The sequence below is a fragment of the Enoplosus armatus genome, chromosome 13 (genome assembly GCF_043641665.1).
Source record: "Enoplosus armatus isolate fEnoArm2 chromosome 13, fEnoArm2.hap1, whole genome shotgun sequence".
Lineage (NCBI taxonomy): Eukaryota > Metazoa > Chordata > Actinopteri > Centrarchiformes > Enoplosidae > Enoplosus > Enoplosus armatus.
In genome coordinates this window covers 8,137,835-8,154,397 of record NC_092192.1, presented here as the reverse complement: position 1 = coordinate 8,154,397, position 16,563 = coordinate 8,137,835, and the positions used below count along the sequence as shown (strand labels likewise).

At 40.5% G+C, this 16,563-nt stretch overlaps 2 protein-coding genes across 2 annotated transcripts in view; one reads left to right on the top strand and one right to left on the bottom strand.

The window, feature by feature from the left end:
* The window catches only part of sh3pxd2b (SH3 and PX domains 2B), a 35,737-nt gene extending 26,149 nt beyond the window's left edge, over window positions 1-9,588 (top strand). Inside the window, exons 8-15 of the mRNA XM_070916899.1 lie at window positions 1,084-1,215; window positions 2,425-2,526; window positions 4,004-4,087; window positions 4,846-4,963; window positions 5,135-5,331; window positions 5,631-5,677; window positions 5,793-5,918; window positions 6,046-9,588. Coding sequence (XP_070773000.1) covers window positions 1,084-1,215; window positions 2,425-2,526; window positions 4,004-4,087; window positions 4,846-4,963; window positions 5,135-5,331; window positions 5,631-5,677; window positions 5,793-5,918; window positions 6,046-7,578 — 2,339 coding nt within the window. The 3' untranslated portion in view covers window positions 7,579-9,588. The remainder of the gene's footprint in view (window positions 1-1,083; window positions 1,216-2,424; window positions 2,527-4,003; window positions 4,088-4,845; window positions 4,964-5,134; window positions 5,332-5,630; window positions 5,678-5,792; window positions 5,919-6,045) is intronic.
* Window positions 9,589-10,179: 591 nt separating this feature from the next.
* The window catches only part of stk10 (serine/threonine kinase 10), a 39,404-nt gene continuing 33,020 nt past the window's right edge, over window positions 10,180-16,563 (bottom strand). The window contains exons 11-20 of the mRNA XM_070917246.1: window positions 15,610-15,734; window positions 14,517-14,640; window positions 13,972-14,151; window positions 13,752-13,844; window positions 13,447-13,576; window positions 13,163-13,287; window positions 12,827-13,015; window positions 12,611-12,736; window positions 12,355-12,468; window positions 10,180-12,066 (exon numbers count right to left, since the gene is read on the bottom strand). Coding sequence (XP_070773347.1) covers window positions 11,926-12,066; window positions 12,355-12,468; window positions 12,611-12,736; window positions 12,827-13,015; window positions 13,163-13,287; window positions 13,447-13,576; window positions 13,752-13,844; window positions 13,972-14,151; window positions 14,517-14,640; window positions 15,610-15,734 — 1,347 coding nt within the window. The 3' untranslated portion in view covers window positions 10,180-11,925. The remainder of the gene's footprint in view (window positions 12,067-12,354; window positions 12,469-12,610; window positions 12,737-12,826; window positions 13,016-13,162; window positions 13,288-13,446; window positions 13,577-13,751; window positions 13,845-13,971; window positions 14,152-14,516; window positions 14,641-15,609; window positions 15,735-16,563) is intronic.

Genomic DNA, 16,563 nt, shown 5'->3' with positions numbered 1-16,563 from the left:
TTCATTTAACCCATTTGCCTAGCTTGCTGCTGCTCACTGAGGGATGTGCACGAAAGAACAAGCTGTGGTATTTTCAGCTGTTTTAAGAACTTGACCAATTTCTCTTGGATTTTCGCATTACATACTGTTTTGTCTGCTGAGACATGATTTCTGTCTGCCAGTGTGTTAGGAACACGTTTGTTGAAATTGTGTCCATCAGCACCTTCAGTGATCTGCATGCTGGGGTGGATTTTAATGTCTCCTGAGTGTTAAAATTGCAACGCGTTATGTGTCAGTGAAAAGGCATTTTGTTTTCAATTATTTTATAATTTTTTAAAGAACATAGATTACGAGAAAAGTGCCATAGTGATGTGAGTTTGTGTTACTGGTTGTATTGTGACCCCTCCTCATGTGTTAAAGTTGATTTCTCTCAGGCTGGCTTGGTGCTAACATTGGTGGTGGGTCTTAGTAGTGCTGGTTTGTTTCTGTGTGGAAGTCACAGCCATGTTGATGATTGACTTAACCCTCTATACTTTTTAAACCCTTACCTTTCACTCCCATTCTCCAAATCTACCATCGGCTCATTGTTTCCCTCACGCCATCTCTCCAATCACATCCTCTGCTTCATGTCCGGGTGGATCTCCATACTCTAGATAAGCCTCCTCTCACTGAAATGTTTTACTCTAAAACTTATGCACACATTTTAACCTTGGAATTATAATTGGCATTTCATCATAAAATCACTTATTATTCCACTACAGATGTATTTTGGCTGTTTTGTAAAGACCATGCTTAAATTGGCTTTTTGGTAAAGCTCTTTAAAGTGCGTGTAAAATCTGACATTTTAAAAGGTCATATTCCCTTCAGTCCGTGAGATGCAAGACATTTTGAAGGTCAATATCTCTTATCTCTTATGATTCCAAGTTCATGGACTCCTTTAATATCACATTAACAAATATTACCAAAGATCCTGACTGAGAATCAGAAGCTAATGAGTGGAGACTTTTTTACATTATTGAGATTTCATCCTTAGACTGCCTAACAAAGGAGCAGTAAGGAAAAAAAGAGCTAAATGAGCCTGTTCTGATTTATTTCCCTTAACAGGAGATTCCACCTCTGCAGACCCTCTCCTCCTCGACCAGTATGTGGCAGTAACAGACTACGAGAAGCAGGAGAGCTCTGAGATCAGTCTGCATGTGGGTCAGGTGGTGGAAGTCATTGAGAAAAATGAGTCTGGTGAGTTCAATACAGCATCCAGTATACTCTTTAATTATCTTTTCCTGTTTAGATTGTGCAAAGGTTGCTGGCTTAAATCTAAAAACAGCTTGGGATATTTTGTATGGTGGAAAGTTCAGTAGCTTCGGTTGACAGCTGTGGTGCCTTTGACTAAGATGCTAAACCTGATGGTGTAAAGTCAGCAACCATTAGTTGAATAACAGAGGCAACCATCCTGGTTGTGACTGTAGTCGTTTCTATCCACCTGTTTTATGCACATAAAAAAACCTGTGGAAATGTTGACAATTCTAAAAAAAATATATAAATATAGGGAAAAAGTTTTTACGCCTGCCTGAGAGGTGAACATTTTTTATTGATAAAGAAGAAAGAAGAAAATGCAAATAAATCATGACGTACGTGGAGCATGTGACTTAAATGTCACTTAAGCTTCCACTTCACTGACATGAAAAATGGCGGAAGATAAAAACATCAGATCCGTGTGGACCAATGAGGATGTAAAGTTCATCAAATTAATACATGAAATGAACATGCCATATTTCCTGTTCATGTTTTGTTTGAGGTTTGACTGGTGCTCTTTTAATTTCGTCATTTTGTTGTGCTTGGTTCTTCTGCAAGGGCTTAATGGCACCAGACTAGAGAATTAGTGCCACCAACTTTTTATTTTGATGAGCCCAACTCCTAGTATTTGCATAACAATAGAGGATGGAAACATGCTTTAAATAGAATTTTCTTTTGGTGACTTTCTGGAAAAAATGGTTGGTTAAAATTTGAGCTACTTGGCTGGTGTGTAAAAAGTATTTGAGAGATTACTTCATTGCTCAGGTTACCCGTTATATGAAATTGAAAGAACACAAATATCCGCCACCCTCAGCCTGCTGCCCCAGCATACAACAGCATAGAGGATAGCACTGGCCACCACAGACTCATAAAACATCCTCAGCATAGTCCGGCAGATATTGAAAGACCTCAGCCGCCTCAGAAAATAGAGACGGCTCTGGCCCTTCTTGTAGAGGGCATTAGTGTTCTTCGCCCAGTCCAGTTTATTGTCAATGTGAACTCCCAGGTAATCCTCCACAATATCCACACTGACCCCCTGGATGGAAACAGGGGTCATCGGCAAACAATGAATTACCACAAATTCTTAAATTTAATATAATTCTCTTAAGATGTCTTGTATGTCAATATGTTAATGTGTTTATGTTCACTCAGGTTGGTGGTTTGTGAGCTCAGAAGATGCCCAGGGCTGGGTCCCTGCCACCTGCCTTGAGGCACAGGATGACCCTGATGACTTCAGTCTTCCAGGGGAAGAAGGTACATAAAGCTTTCTATCTGGGTGCTATTGTTTAGATTCAATATTCCCTCAAGGAGAAGTTAAGGATGTAAAGAGGCCATTTAGCATTTACTCTCAAACTCAACTGTACATTTATAGTTTTAGTTATTTATTACCCTTGGAATAACAAGAGTAAGTCGAACTGTACTTGTATGCAGTTAGGGGTTTAAAAGTATCTGTTGTTGCTCTTGTCTTTCTGTTTCCTTTTGAAGTGCAACACACACCATGCGTAGCGCCACGTCATTTAACATGCACCATTTGACTCCTGTAGCACACACCAGACACTCCATAAATAGAAGAAGTAGTCAAGATTCGGTGATGTGCAGATCCGGGGGAGCAGATGTGACACATTGATACTTTTCTGTTTCAGTCTTGACGACACTGCCCCTGTGTGGGCAATAGGTGCGGGTGTTTTGATGAGCCTTATATTCTGCCAGTGTGTGTTGCCCTGAAGAAGAGCAATTCAAATATGTTGAAATATCTGAATTTTAGAGCACTCATTTATACAAATAATATATATAAGCAATACATTAGAAGGTGATACAAAAACATTAATAAGTAAAAAAAAAAAAAAAAAAATCATCTGTGGCATAAATTCGGGTGAGATTCCATAAAAAAGCCAGATGTAGATGTTAAAAGCATGATAATGCAATTTACTGTAATGATACTGTACAGCACATGGAAGGAGCCCTACTAAGCAAAGAGGGGTACCCAGCCAATATGCAAATTACAGACCATATTTCAAGTCTTGGCAAGCCTAAGGAGTATGTGGTTTTAAAAGTGGACATTTAGCTGGCTGCCCTGTCTTTGTTGGGCAGGTCACTCCTCAGAGCCCTGGAATTAGAGAGTTACTCACATCTAACATCCACATTTGCCAACATTATCACAGATGTTTAGAAATATATAATACAAAAAACAGAAGCACAGTAGCAATTGAGCAAGTACATAGTAAAGTATGGTCAAGTTGTCCCTATTCTAGTCAGCACCAGTTTTGCAGGGTTTCCAGTAATGAGAAAGATTTAATTAAATAGTCCCAAGACAATGCTCAGGGCCAACATCACCCCACAGATCCTAATTAACCATGAACTATATGGTCTATAACCTACTATCAAAAGAGCAAGTTATAAATTAAGCTACCGTCTGTGGCAGTAGTGTGGTCCAGTAGTATCTCCAACATACTGGTAAGTAAAGCACATGGGTTTGAGACTGGAAAGGGAAGACAGTTTATCTAGAATGGATGGAACCTGTAACACTATGATTAAAAAAATGTGCACAAACTAGAGGGATTATTTGTCAAAAAATGGGTAAAACAGCACCAGGCCTGCCAGGACTAGAACTTTGATTTCTACTGGACCCACCAATACTGACAATGCTTTCATTTAGGATGAAAACATCCTCCTGATGGCTTATGTAATGTTCACTTCCTATTTTGCCCCACTTACTGTGCTGGGATGTCAGTGCCTCGGAGATTCTGGTCACTGCCAAGGCACGTGGGTCGTCGCAGAACTTTAGGGGATCTATTCAGCACAGGCTTTGGGCAAGGTGGAGCGCACGCCTTTCTTCTCCCCCTATTCTATATGAGTGTGTGTGTGCACACATGCATACACAACTGTGTGCATGATTGTCCATGTCGATGCATGAAATGTTTGTTGCATGAGAGATCCAAGCATGTAAATTAAACCCTTGCATGCAAAGTTGATTGTGCATTTTATCTGATATAAATAAACAAATAAGAAAAATATGTATATGCATTAAACACTTGATAGATCTGTAGTATTACATAGAATATATTTAATATATAATAATAGTGGAAACAATAATGAGATAGTATAAATGGCTGCATTTCTAGTACAGTAACAAGTTTGTCATGTTTGTGGTCAATATTTGTGGAGGATGTTTGTGTGTTTTATGTGTTGCACATGTGTGTATCTTACATCTTCTCACTCAACAACATGCTGCTCAAGCCTTGCCTCATTGAATCAGTTAGCCAATATAAAACCAATGCACAGTATGTCATCATAAATCACATAGGGAGCGTTGTGATGGAGAAAGGATTTTGAACCTTTTCATTAAAATGTTGCAGACATTTTCACTGCATACCAACAACAGCAAGCTTAAACAATTTCATAAATGCAACACTACGCACTCATCCAAACGTGCCGCTGTGTGCTTCGTCTCCCAAGCTATTACCCTACGTCTGCATTTATTTGCGCTCCCCTATATTTGAACCTATACACAGTAATCTTCAAAACAGACATTATGTTCTTATATTTAACAATATTGTGTTTTTCCGACGCCAGAAGAGAAGTACTCGGTGATTTACCCGTACTCGGCCAGGGACGAGGATGAGATTGATCTGGAGAGAGGCATGATTGTCGAAGTCATTCAGAGGAACTTGGAGGGCTGGTGGAAGATCAGGTAATAAGGTCGATGACAATAGCTCACATAAAAAAATCAGTTTTTACTAAAGAGATGTCAATTCATGTTTGTAAATACATGGACTTTCTCTAACTGACTGATTGTAAGTCTACCCAGTTGTTTCAGTGTTCTCACCTGAAGCCACTGATTGTACATCTCTCCTCCTCTCAGGTACCAAGGTCGTGAGGGCTGGGCCCCAGCCTCCTACCTGAAGAAGACTGACATCCAGAGCCAGAAGCAGTCAGCAGGTGCTGCTCATGCCAGTACCAACGACCTAGACGGGGTTTCCAAACAGCAAAACAATGCAGCCAAAGAGAACCGAGACAACGGCCATAAAGAAAACAGACTCTCCTTTTTTTCTGACAAAAGTAAACTTTTGCTCTTTATTTCGCTGTTGCAATTTAATACTTATTAATATATTTTAGGCAGTCTATAATGTAAAAATAAATGGTCAGGATATGTAAACACACTATAAAAAAACAAAAATATTCTTGTATGTTAAGTGATCATTTGACAAGGTAAGGATTTGCTTTCTGCTACAGTCTTATTGCCCAGCCACAGTCAGCATACCCAACATTCAACACCAAATCCAAGTGGACATTGCACTACTTTACAAATGTACAACTCAACAAAATGATTGATTACTTCATGTCTTTTCCTTTCACAGAAGTGGGATCAAGACACAGACCTCCTCCACGCAGAGATCTTACCATTGTATGAGATCCTGTTCAAATCTCCATTTGACACATTGTATTGGAAGATAGCTCTCAGTTTTCCTCAACAGAATTTTTTTCACCAACTTAACCTTGTTGTGTCTCACATTCCACAGCCTCGTGGTGCAAACCTACCCAAGCCGCCCATTCCTCCTCAGGTTGAGGAAGAGTTCTACACCATAGCAGACTTCCAGACCACCATCCCTGATGGTATTAGCTTCCAAGCCGGAGTCAAAGTTGAGGTGGGTCAGGCATTTACATAAAGAATATAGTACAACAACAACATTTGGTTTGAATAAAGATTTGTAAATGTCCGTTTAACTTTAAAGTGATATAATAAAATGAGATGACTCCTTTTTTACCTACTAGGTGATTGAGAAGAATGCCAGTGGTTGGTGGTACATCCAGATAGATGAAAAAGAGGGCTGGGCCCCTGCCACCTTTATTGACAAGTACAAGAAGACCAGTAATGCCCTGCGGCCCAATTTCCTTGCCCCTCTGCCCAATGAGATGGAGAAGCTGAGACTGGAAGATGGAGGTTCTTCAAACGTTTCAGGCACAGATGACAGCTGGTCCAAGCCTTTACCAGATGAGCCAACCCCAGCCCCTGAGTCCTGTGCCCGGCCTAAGCTGAGAGATTGGAAGTCCAGTGGCAGCAAGGGGGCCCCTGGGCTTTTACCTCCAGCCCCAGCTGCCCCTCCAGTCGAGGAGAAACCAGCTCTGCCTCCTCGAAGGGAGTCCATTAATAAGAGCTTTGAATTGGAGGTAGCAGAGAAACCGAGATCTGATCATTCCAAACATTTGCCCCCAAAACCCCCAGCTCCTGGGGTCATCATGCCGCTGGTTCCACCCAAGGCAGCCCCCTTCAAACAGGACAAGCCAACAGAGGCCAAGAAAGAAGACAAGAGCAAACCTCTTCACCTTCGGAACGAGATGGGTCTTGAATGTGGCCACAAGATCTCTGCCAAAGAGGTGAAGAAGTTTAATCTGAAACCCGTACCTAAACAGCCACCAAAACCCAAATCAGAAGCACAGGAGGAGAAACCAGAGACAGCTGGCCCAGCAGTGTTTATGAAGGCGAAGCCAGTGATCCGACCTAAACCTGTTCCAGCTGCCAAGCCAGATCCTCCAGCAGAGAACAAGCTAGACATCACCAACTTGAGAAGCAAGCTGAGGCCGTCAAAACCTGCAGATCTCAGCTCTGCGCCAGCTGAGGTGAACCATCAGAACGACACCTCAGCAGCAGTAAATAGTTCCCAAACCAGTCCACCCCCTAGCTCTCCCCCCATCCACATCCCTACTCTCAATAATGGCAAGCACTGTGACGACCCAAAACATCCCCCAAAACACATTAATGGTCACAGCCAGGAGAGCTCATCCCCCCCTGCAAAACCAGCAGTGCCTCCCCACAAGGAACCCCCTCAGAGACCCCCCACCATGGCTCCAAGGAGACCTCCTCCTCCAAAGAAGGAGAACCCATCCAGCCCGACTGAGCTCAAACCTCCACCTGCTCTAAAAGAAGCCCGGGAATTTCCCAAGGCTGCACCACCCCAACTCAGCAGACCCCCTCCCCCTAAACCCAAAGGGTTTGTTCCGGCATCTCCAAACAAAGAGAAAGAAGAGCCCAAAGTTAAAGTCCCGATTCCTCCCAAGCCCCAGTTGAAGGGTGACAAGCCAGGCCCGCCCAAGGACAAGCTTCCACCTTTACTCAAGGAGCCCAGTAAGGATGAGCTGTATCTAGCTGTGGCAGACTTTGAAGGGGATGAAAACACATCCAGCTTCAAGGTGGGTACAGTGTTTGAGGTTCTGGAAAAAAACGGCAGTGGATGGTGGTTCTGTAAAAATGTAGGAGAAGAAGTTGAGGGCTGGATCCCCTCAAATTACCTGAGCAAGAAACCTTAGTGTGAATGTGCTCTCAAAAGCATCGCCATATGAATACATACACAAACTAAGGATTTAAACGAACAAAATATCACTACTTTGTAGCTTATTAGCGTTTTCTTTTTATTATTTATAGGTACCTTTTTTTAATTGACACATTTTTATTATGTTTCATTTTGATAAGAGTATTGTACCTAAACTGAACCAGCAATAACACATGACCTTGTTGGGTCTTGTGGTGTTTACTTTATTTTTGTTTTTATCTAAAGATTATGTGAAATCTTAAGTAAAAAGGCTAGATGCTAGAACAGCAGTAAATGTATCTCCACCCATGCCTTCTATGATATGGTGCCTCTATATTATATGCAAAGTGCTTCAGTGCTTAATTTACTGTATGCAACTGTAGACATAGTCCTTGTTGGAAAACCTTTTGACTAAAAATCAAAAACCTTCATCACAAGAGAATAAACTAGATGTTCAAATCCAGCCTGTCCCCAGCAGTAGACAAAAAAAAGCAAAATCCTTTAGACAAAGACTGCACATGAACTCACTGGGGGAGTTCAATGACTACATCTGGACTTTCAAGTGCTATTAGTAATTAGTAAAAGAGCCGTCTCTGCCGAGTAGAAGTGCTGTTTGTTATTCTAGAAACAACCTATGTTAGTTTTTGTGCCATTGTAATGCTTTTCTTCGTTGACTGCATAATTAATGTTGCAGTGGCTTGTAACAGATGTGCACTTTTTGTCAGTCATTTCAGATGAGGTAAGTTTAAGATTTGCACACGCTGAAGGAAGGGGAAGAATGCCACAGTGCATTTTATTTCTTAGTTTTATTAGTCATTTTTATTAGCTCTGGGATTTTTTTTATTCCCACTGTAACAAATATCCACCAATGTAAAGATGAGTTTAGAACATCCAAACTGATAAGGTGAAAATAAGCTCTCTCAAAGTATTTTAACATAATCATGTTATCTCACTCCCAAAAATAAGAATCGCGAAATGTGACTTGCAGAGCACATCTGCATGTGTGCCAGATGTCTGACCTAAGAAATTGGAGATCTACAGTGATTTGTGCAATGATTTACAGTATTGTAAGTGTACAGTCTGTTCTTAACCGAAGTTTGGTGCTCAAATAACAGCAAAGTATGACCATTGTATAAAAATAATGTTTTACATTAATGCTTGACTGGTCTCAAGCATGGTCAGTATAGCAAATTATTTTTTATTGTACAGAAATGAGAGGCATATCTTAGCTGTTGTCACTTTTCTTTGATGGTCCATCTGTCAGGTCTTTTACTCTGTACTGATGAAGGGGTTAGGAAGAAAGATTCAAGAAGGAACTTGGTTGGTTGATCTACGAGATTTGATAATTAGAGGAAATAAAAAGGGTTGTGTTTTTTGGCTTTTTTTTTTTCTCTCAAAAGAAAAATAAGTCACTTTAAAGGCAGAATGAGTAGGATTTGTCTTTTTTGGTTTGTAAACACAACATTCAAATTTAGCCCTTCTTCTATGATCTGGCACCTGGTCGCTACGATATTGGCTGGGGGCTAAATAAGAAAATACAGGCAAGACGGCGGGGTCTCTGCAGATACAGACACTGCCACGCACTTCTAGTAGTAGTGAAGATTGAGAAGGATTATTTTTCTATACATTATTAGTCTATATTAGTCTAATTGTTTTTTAGGAAAACTCTACTCATTCTGCCTTCTCAACACAATCGGACAAGGCTGCAAGCTGTAACACTGACGCTGTTCTGCTTCTAGTCGCTATAATGTTATTCCACCCGCCACCCATGTTTTATACAGACATGACTGTATGTTACCAACTAGAAAAATAATCTGCAAGTTTGAAATTGTATTGTTCGGGTATATCATATGTGGACAAAAGGCAGGAAGGTACAGTAAAGTGCAAGGCAAATGGGTTGATGGTGTCATCATTTCAGTATTGTAATCTTATTTACTTTTTTTGCTATGTATTTTTCATTACTTTGAGTCTCCTTTTACTTAAGTCAATAAAAGTTTCAGATTTTTCAGTTCAGCTGTCATACTGCGTCTGATTGATATTTCAATAATCCCAGGGTACCCTGTAGAGTTTTAATTATTATTATTATTATTATTATAAATATTATTATTTAATTATTGAGCTATTGCTCACGTAGCCCTGTGTCTTCAGGATGTGTAAGCCACATCAACTTTCTGGTGATAATGTCAGTGTTGTGTTTACAGCTTGTTGTGCTGCTACCAAGTGGCCAAACAAAATGAATGTAGGTTTAACTACATTTTGTGGTGACCCACCTCTGATAGCACAGCTCCAACATCAGTGCTGCCAGCGTCTCCTCTCACACGGCGTGTTGGTCCATTTCTTGCTGGTGTTGAGGGAGCCAGTAACCTGTGAGCCAGAACAAGCAGGTGATTCGATATGGCAATATAGAGTTGGGTAATGACAATAGGTCAGTGCAGGTACTTGGATGAAACTTACTGTAACATGAAAGTGATCCTCCTCTTGCCTTCTATTCAATGTCCCGCTCTTCTCTCATTGTAGTTCACTTTCAAAATGATGTACAATCTGAGTCTTGTCCCGATTACTGCTACTACCATTAGAAAGAGCCTACGCCACAATCCAATAATTAGAAAATCTGCCTTTATTATTTTTAGTTATTTACAACAGTGGTTCCTTCTGATACAGTTTCATTCACACTCACAACCCCTCCATACAAACAAAGTCATGTAAACTGAGGCAGAGAGGAAGGCATATAGATGGAGCCATTAGACACGAACAGAAAAGATCATTTTTACAACAAATTTAAATACTTTTGAGAGAGTGTGTGAGAGGGAGAGAAAGATTAAGCTGTACCTGATTGCTGACCTGGTTCAACGTAAATCTGCAGGCCAGACTGCTCTTAAAAAAAAAAAACGCTCTCACTCAACAAGGCAACAAGCAAACCTTAGGTTTCAGTTTAAGATTACACATCTAGAGGCATCTTACAGCAGACTGAATTGCCGCACTCCCTTAAAAATGACATGAAGAGCTGTGTTCGAAAATCAGATCATCGTTTAAAGAATTAGATGGAATTATTTTCAAGCAATGCCGTTTCTTTCAAAACTCTTCATATTATTCCCCCTCTCAGTGCAAAGGAAGGCAAAGTTTAAGAAAAATAAACCTCTTTAAGCTTAGCAAAGACATACATGTAATATTGCACTTTGGTTAGCAGGCAGTGCATTTACTGCACACGGTATAACAATTATACACTTAATACATTTTTTAATTCAAATTTAAATCCCCTATCTAACATCCTTAAAAGAACAACAGTATTTTTCTTTGGCTTTGTCAGTTCCCATCCAGTGTGACTGATTTTACAGTAAAAATACAACAGAAAAAACACAAATGTCACAATAGCAACACTTTGTGAATAACAATTAGTCCTCCTCGTCTGTTAAAATCTCATTCCTAAATAATCATTTAAAAAGAAACCAATAAATTCTGATGTGCATTTAGCCTCATCCCCCGTTTCAAACAAGATACAAAATGATAAGCACGTCCTTCATACCATGGGTGTTGGTTAAAAGAAGAGAAAGGAAATATTTTAATTACCATTTCTAGTGATATATCTGAACATGGTTGTTTTCTATCAGTAAAAATAAATAAAGGCAGACTTTAGCTGCTATATGACATGCATATGACTTATGGACAAAACAGGTCAATGAGCCAATGCATACAGAAATGGGGAGAAAAAGTTGGTCAATTATTACATTTTGAGTGCGTTTTGGTCGTGATATTTGGAAGACGGCACTGATTTGTCGTAAACAAAAAGTGCTTAGTTACTGGCTCACCAGCTTTCATAGAAACAAATGTATGCAAAAAGAAATTCCCTCTCTGGGTGCTTAGAGACCACAAACTACTTCTTCCCAACCAGTGCTTTTTTACCCCTCATTATTTACTCATTAAGAGGTGCTCTGGTATCTTCAGCTCACCCAAACTCTAGGCCTCTGTGTCATTTTACCCTTTTGTTTCACTGGTGAGCAATAAAAAGCGGACATGAACAGAAAAAAAGAAATTGAAACACTGTATGGGAGCAGATACTATTTGACTGAGTCATGTGAAGCAAATGATGAGTTTAAAATCCATCAAATACTTTTTCTAAACACCTTTTCAAAGAAAAACCTTAGAACATGAGTTAAAACATAAATATTCACTAAAACAAAGAAGCCTAATGGGGGGGATAGGTATGCTGCCATTACAGGCAAAGCCACTTAAAACTGAGGCAGCAGGCACTTGTAACGCCTGTGGGTGTATGGGTGAGTGTGTGTTTGGTTATGTGTTGCTTCTAACAGCGGCCAGGAGATATCGTGCAACATTACAGCGGCTATTTTTACGTGGTAGAAGAGTCTTGGTAAGGCACAAACTTGGAGAGTTTGTTGGGAGAACTTGGGTTTGGACAATCAGAACTCTCACTCATCCTGAAGAAAGCCTCCTGCTCCCTTTTCTTCATGTTTAGCTCCTCTTCAAGGGCCTTGGAGGAGAAGGGTGGAAACCAAAATATGTTTACCTGACCAAGCTTACTTAGAGGGATATAAACTTTATTCAGACTTGTTTAATGCCGTACAGGTGGAATATTCCTACACCAAGATAGGAAAAACTGTTATATTGTGTTTATGGAAATAAGTCATAAGCACTGATTTCAGTACATTTATATTGTATGTAAATCAAACATAATGTGAGTTAGAGGTGTATAGATAAGCAACTAGACTTTGAAATTGGTTTTGTATAACACATTGTTATAACATGACAGAAAACGTACCTTCTTTCTGGGTTTCAGCTGATCCCTCCATTCCTTCAGCAGCTGGTTGTGTTGTTCATCCAAATGTTTGAGCCTCTGAGTCTCATTCTCAACCAGCAGGTGACATTTTTCATTCTGTAGCAGAAAACAAGCTCTTGTTAACAGTTGCAGGCCATGGATTATGCTTGCTTAGGGGTTGTGACACAAACCGACAGATCCACAGCGACACGCAGGACAGAATGAGTAAAAGTTGAGAAAAGTGTTGCCCCTCGGTCACCTGTAGCTGCTGCAGCTCTCTGATATTGCTGTCACACTGGCCAATCATCTCTCTCATCTGGTTCTCGTGTTTCTGCTGCTGATGGAGCCTCTCTGCCTTCTGCCGCTTCTCCTCCTGCTGAGAAAACTAGAGAGAGGCAAAAAACCGGGGGGGAGTTACTAAATAAAATCACTTGATGCTTAAAATACGGAGCGAGAAAACCCGTGCCACGCCTACCTGCTTGATCTTCTCTCTGTCCTCTGAGGCGCTGCCCGTCGAGTTGATGCGGAGGCTCTTCTTGAACATGGCCATGCGGGTCTTGGCCTCGCCACGCTGGATCTTAGGCATCCGGTTCTTCTCCTGCTGCTGCCGAGCTTTCAGAATCTCAATCATTCGCTGATTGTAGCACTGCATCTGTTCCTGCTCCTGCAGTGACACAGAAAATGCACACATTGTCACGTTTGTTTGAGATATATATATATCTAGGCGGAGTGCTGGATTGGGAATTCTGTTCTGGACCTGGATCGTTTATATACACATCATGGCCAGTGGAGTTGCAATCCACTGATTTACCTTCTCATGTTTTTTGAGAAGCTGATGCCTCTGGAGGAAGTACTGGTCTTTCAGCTGCTGCTTCAATAACTGGTGTCTTTCGTAAAGGTTCTTCTCCTCCATGTCCCATATCGTGGCTTCACGCTCTAATCAAAGCGAGGATGGGACAGAAGAGTTACACAATATGTCAACACTGTACAACAAATGTAACATCCCACTGCACCAGGGCTGGGCTGAGAACAGAAAGACTTGATCAGCTGGTGCGTTTGATTTGAATTTAACCCTATGCCCAACGGATACTGTACCTCTGATTAGGTTCTGTTTCTTGTTGAGGCATTCCCTCTCCATCTCTGCAATCTCTCTTTTGTTGTTGGAGATGATTCTCATCAGCGTGGAGTCCAGGTGGTTCTTCTGAGCTGCCAAGAATTTGTTCTCCTAAAACACAGAGAAAAGAATTGCATGAAAGGGGGAGGGAAAGAGCGGCTAATGGAGGAGCTACAACCGTAGTAGTATTATGTATGAATTCTCAGTATTTTAAATATTTTGAAAACCAGTTAAGTATGCATGAAAATATCACGAGCGCAGATGACTGGTGACTAAAAAAACGTACCTCTCTGATCTTCCCTTCTTGGAAGGTATTCATCCACTGCTTCAAGGATTCTTTACGCTGACTTCTAGGCAGCTTATCAACAGATTGTTTCACCTAAATATTTTAAAAGAATATCATCACATCCTGTTATGATTTAACTGGACTTAAAAAATGAAAGCAACAAATTCAGCTGCTGAGTTTTTTTTCTCCCACACACACACACACATCGTCTTAAACGTACCTCCTTTTTCTTGTGTTTTAACTGATCCTGGAACTTGTGGTGTTCGCGTTCCTGGTCTGCTTTGATGCGTTTGGTCTCTTCCTTAAGTTTAACATTGTGGTCTGTCTCCATCTTCTCAATAGTCTGCTTCTGGTGCTTCTCCAGGCTCTCCAGCTCCACATCATAGTGCTTCTTCTTGGTCTGGGACGCACACATAGGAACAAAAACACACTATAAGCTTAAAATCATCACATATGACTAAGACTCTTCATAAGAGAGAATATTTTAACAACCTCCATGTGTATCAGAAAAATAAAACAAAGTCTGCCCTGCTCCTGCCAATGGTCATATGGATAAAATATAATAAGATAAACTAATTCAACAGCAACACAAACTACAGCAACTAAAGCAACAACTTTCTGACAAAGACAAACAAAACGTGTTCATCTTCACAGCTGTAGGATTTGTTGCATTACATGTTGCTAGGTGTACCTAATAAAGTGGCAACTCTGTGTGTGTGTGTGTGTGTGTGTGTGTGTGTGTGTGTGTGTGTGTCTGTGACTCACATTCATCTCCTGGTCAAAACGTCTCTGCATTTGTTCTCTGTGTGTTTCCAGTTTGGCGTTGAGAGCAGCCTGAGCACGGTGCTCTTCCTTCTGCAGCAAACGGAGCTCACGCAACTCCTGACGTCTAAAAACACACAGACACATATTTATTTACATATATATATATATATATATGTATATATACAACTTTAGTTTATGAGTTTAGCAACTTCTCAAACAAGCAAATACAGTTAATACTAATATTTAACTGAATTCTTAAGTTATAAAAAGTTATATGGTGAAATATCAGAAATGTTTCTTTTTCTCTCAGCCTCTGAAAGGACGAGAGCAGCACACTGACAGAACAGCAGCAGCGTCAGTGCTACACAGGATGCCTTCAGGTCATCAGCGACTTCACTGTAATTACGCATGTAAAGCGGAAGAAAATAGACTTGAAGTGTCTAAACTGACCAAAATTACATTTTCAGATAAGTTTATAAGCTGTTTAAAGTGTTTAATTTAATTTCAGTTGGACTTTAAATCTATCCAAACTGAAATGATTGGATTATTTGTAAAAACAGACCAAAGACAAATGCAATGTCATATTCCTACCACTAGATGGCACGAATAATGCAACAGGAACTCCTTATGGCCTCAAAGGCAGTGCAGTGTGTTCAAGACTGTACAAATTTAAAAAATAATTTAAAAACCAACATAAGTAATTGTCACTGGACATCAAATACAGCTAACCCTGATCTTCAGAGACATTTTATTTTTCTTTCAAACTGTAGACTGTATATAAAGAAACCATTACCTAAATTAGTCTTTTTCCATACCAGTTTGGATATTTGTAAACTCTAGTCTCAAGGGGCTAAAGCCCGAAAGAGCACGATGCCTGAAATAGTGTGTGGAGTAAAAGCAACATCCAACAGGCCACTTTTCACTGTACAGACTTCACTCTGAGGAATGAACAGAGCCCGGAGTTCATGGTCCTCATTCACAGAGAACGAAAACAGATCGGCAGCGCATATCTCTAACTCCATCCAGATGTTGAGTAGATATATATTTAAGTTTGTGTACTGAATGTGTGTTTTGCAGACAGTCATTCACATACCTCAGGAATCTCATCTCCTCATCTTTCTTCTCATCATCCCTGATGATCTTGGAGGTGGTCACACTCACTTCTACGCCGTCAATGACAAACTTCCTGGTTCGCTTCAGAGTCTTACTCGAGAAGTCCTGAGAGGCAGACAGAGAGGAAGCAAGATCGCAAAAAAAAGGATGACATTAGATTAAATCAGACCTTAAGTACAAGAAAAATCTCTGCTTGCACTCGTGTACATGCATCACTAGATGTGTTTGAGAGTACACTGAAACTGCCCGGAGGTTTCTATTACAAGTAATTAAGAGACATTTTGGGGTGCAAAGAATATGGGACTGCATCACAAAGTTCTGAAGAAGTTTAAAAGAGCACTCCACTCATTTAGCATTGCACTAACAGTCAGACTCATGATGGACACTTCAAGGATCAAAACTTAATGCAGCGGAACCAGAGATGTCATCTTTTTTTAAATTCCTCACATTTTTCCCTGTCAAAACCTGGCACTTACATTACCCACAATGCAACTTGACCGCCGAGGGGCAGCTCTGTGTGTGTGTGTGTGTGTGTGTGTGTGTGTACGTGTGTTGACAAAGGCATTAATATTCCTGTCAATCTGGTTCTACTGTAACAAGCAGCAAGATGCTCCATCTGCCACTGTAATAGGGAGCGCCATGCAGGAAGTAACTCGTCACAATGCTGGGTGAAAGGCGACTTCATCGACAGTAAAATTTGGTTGGTTTTCACATTAGGACTTGCACCTCCGCTGGTTGAGAAATGTTTTCCTAGTTACTGGAACAGTCACTTTTTGGAGATTCAAGTTTTTAACCAAACCAAATTACCGTACTATTTCTGATCATGGGCCTACCCAGGTCAGGTCAATGACCTCTTTCTTTTACTCCCACAAACTCTAATTTAGGAGGTATGAGCAAACCAATCCAACAATGTCTTGGGACGTCACACTATATG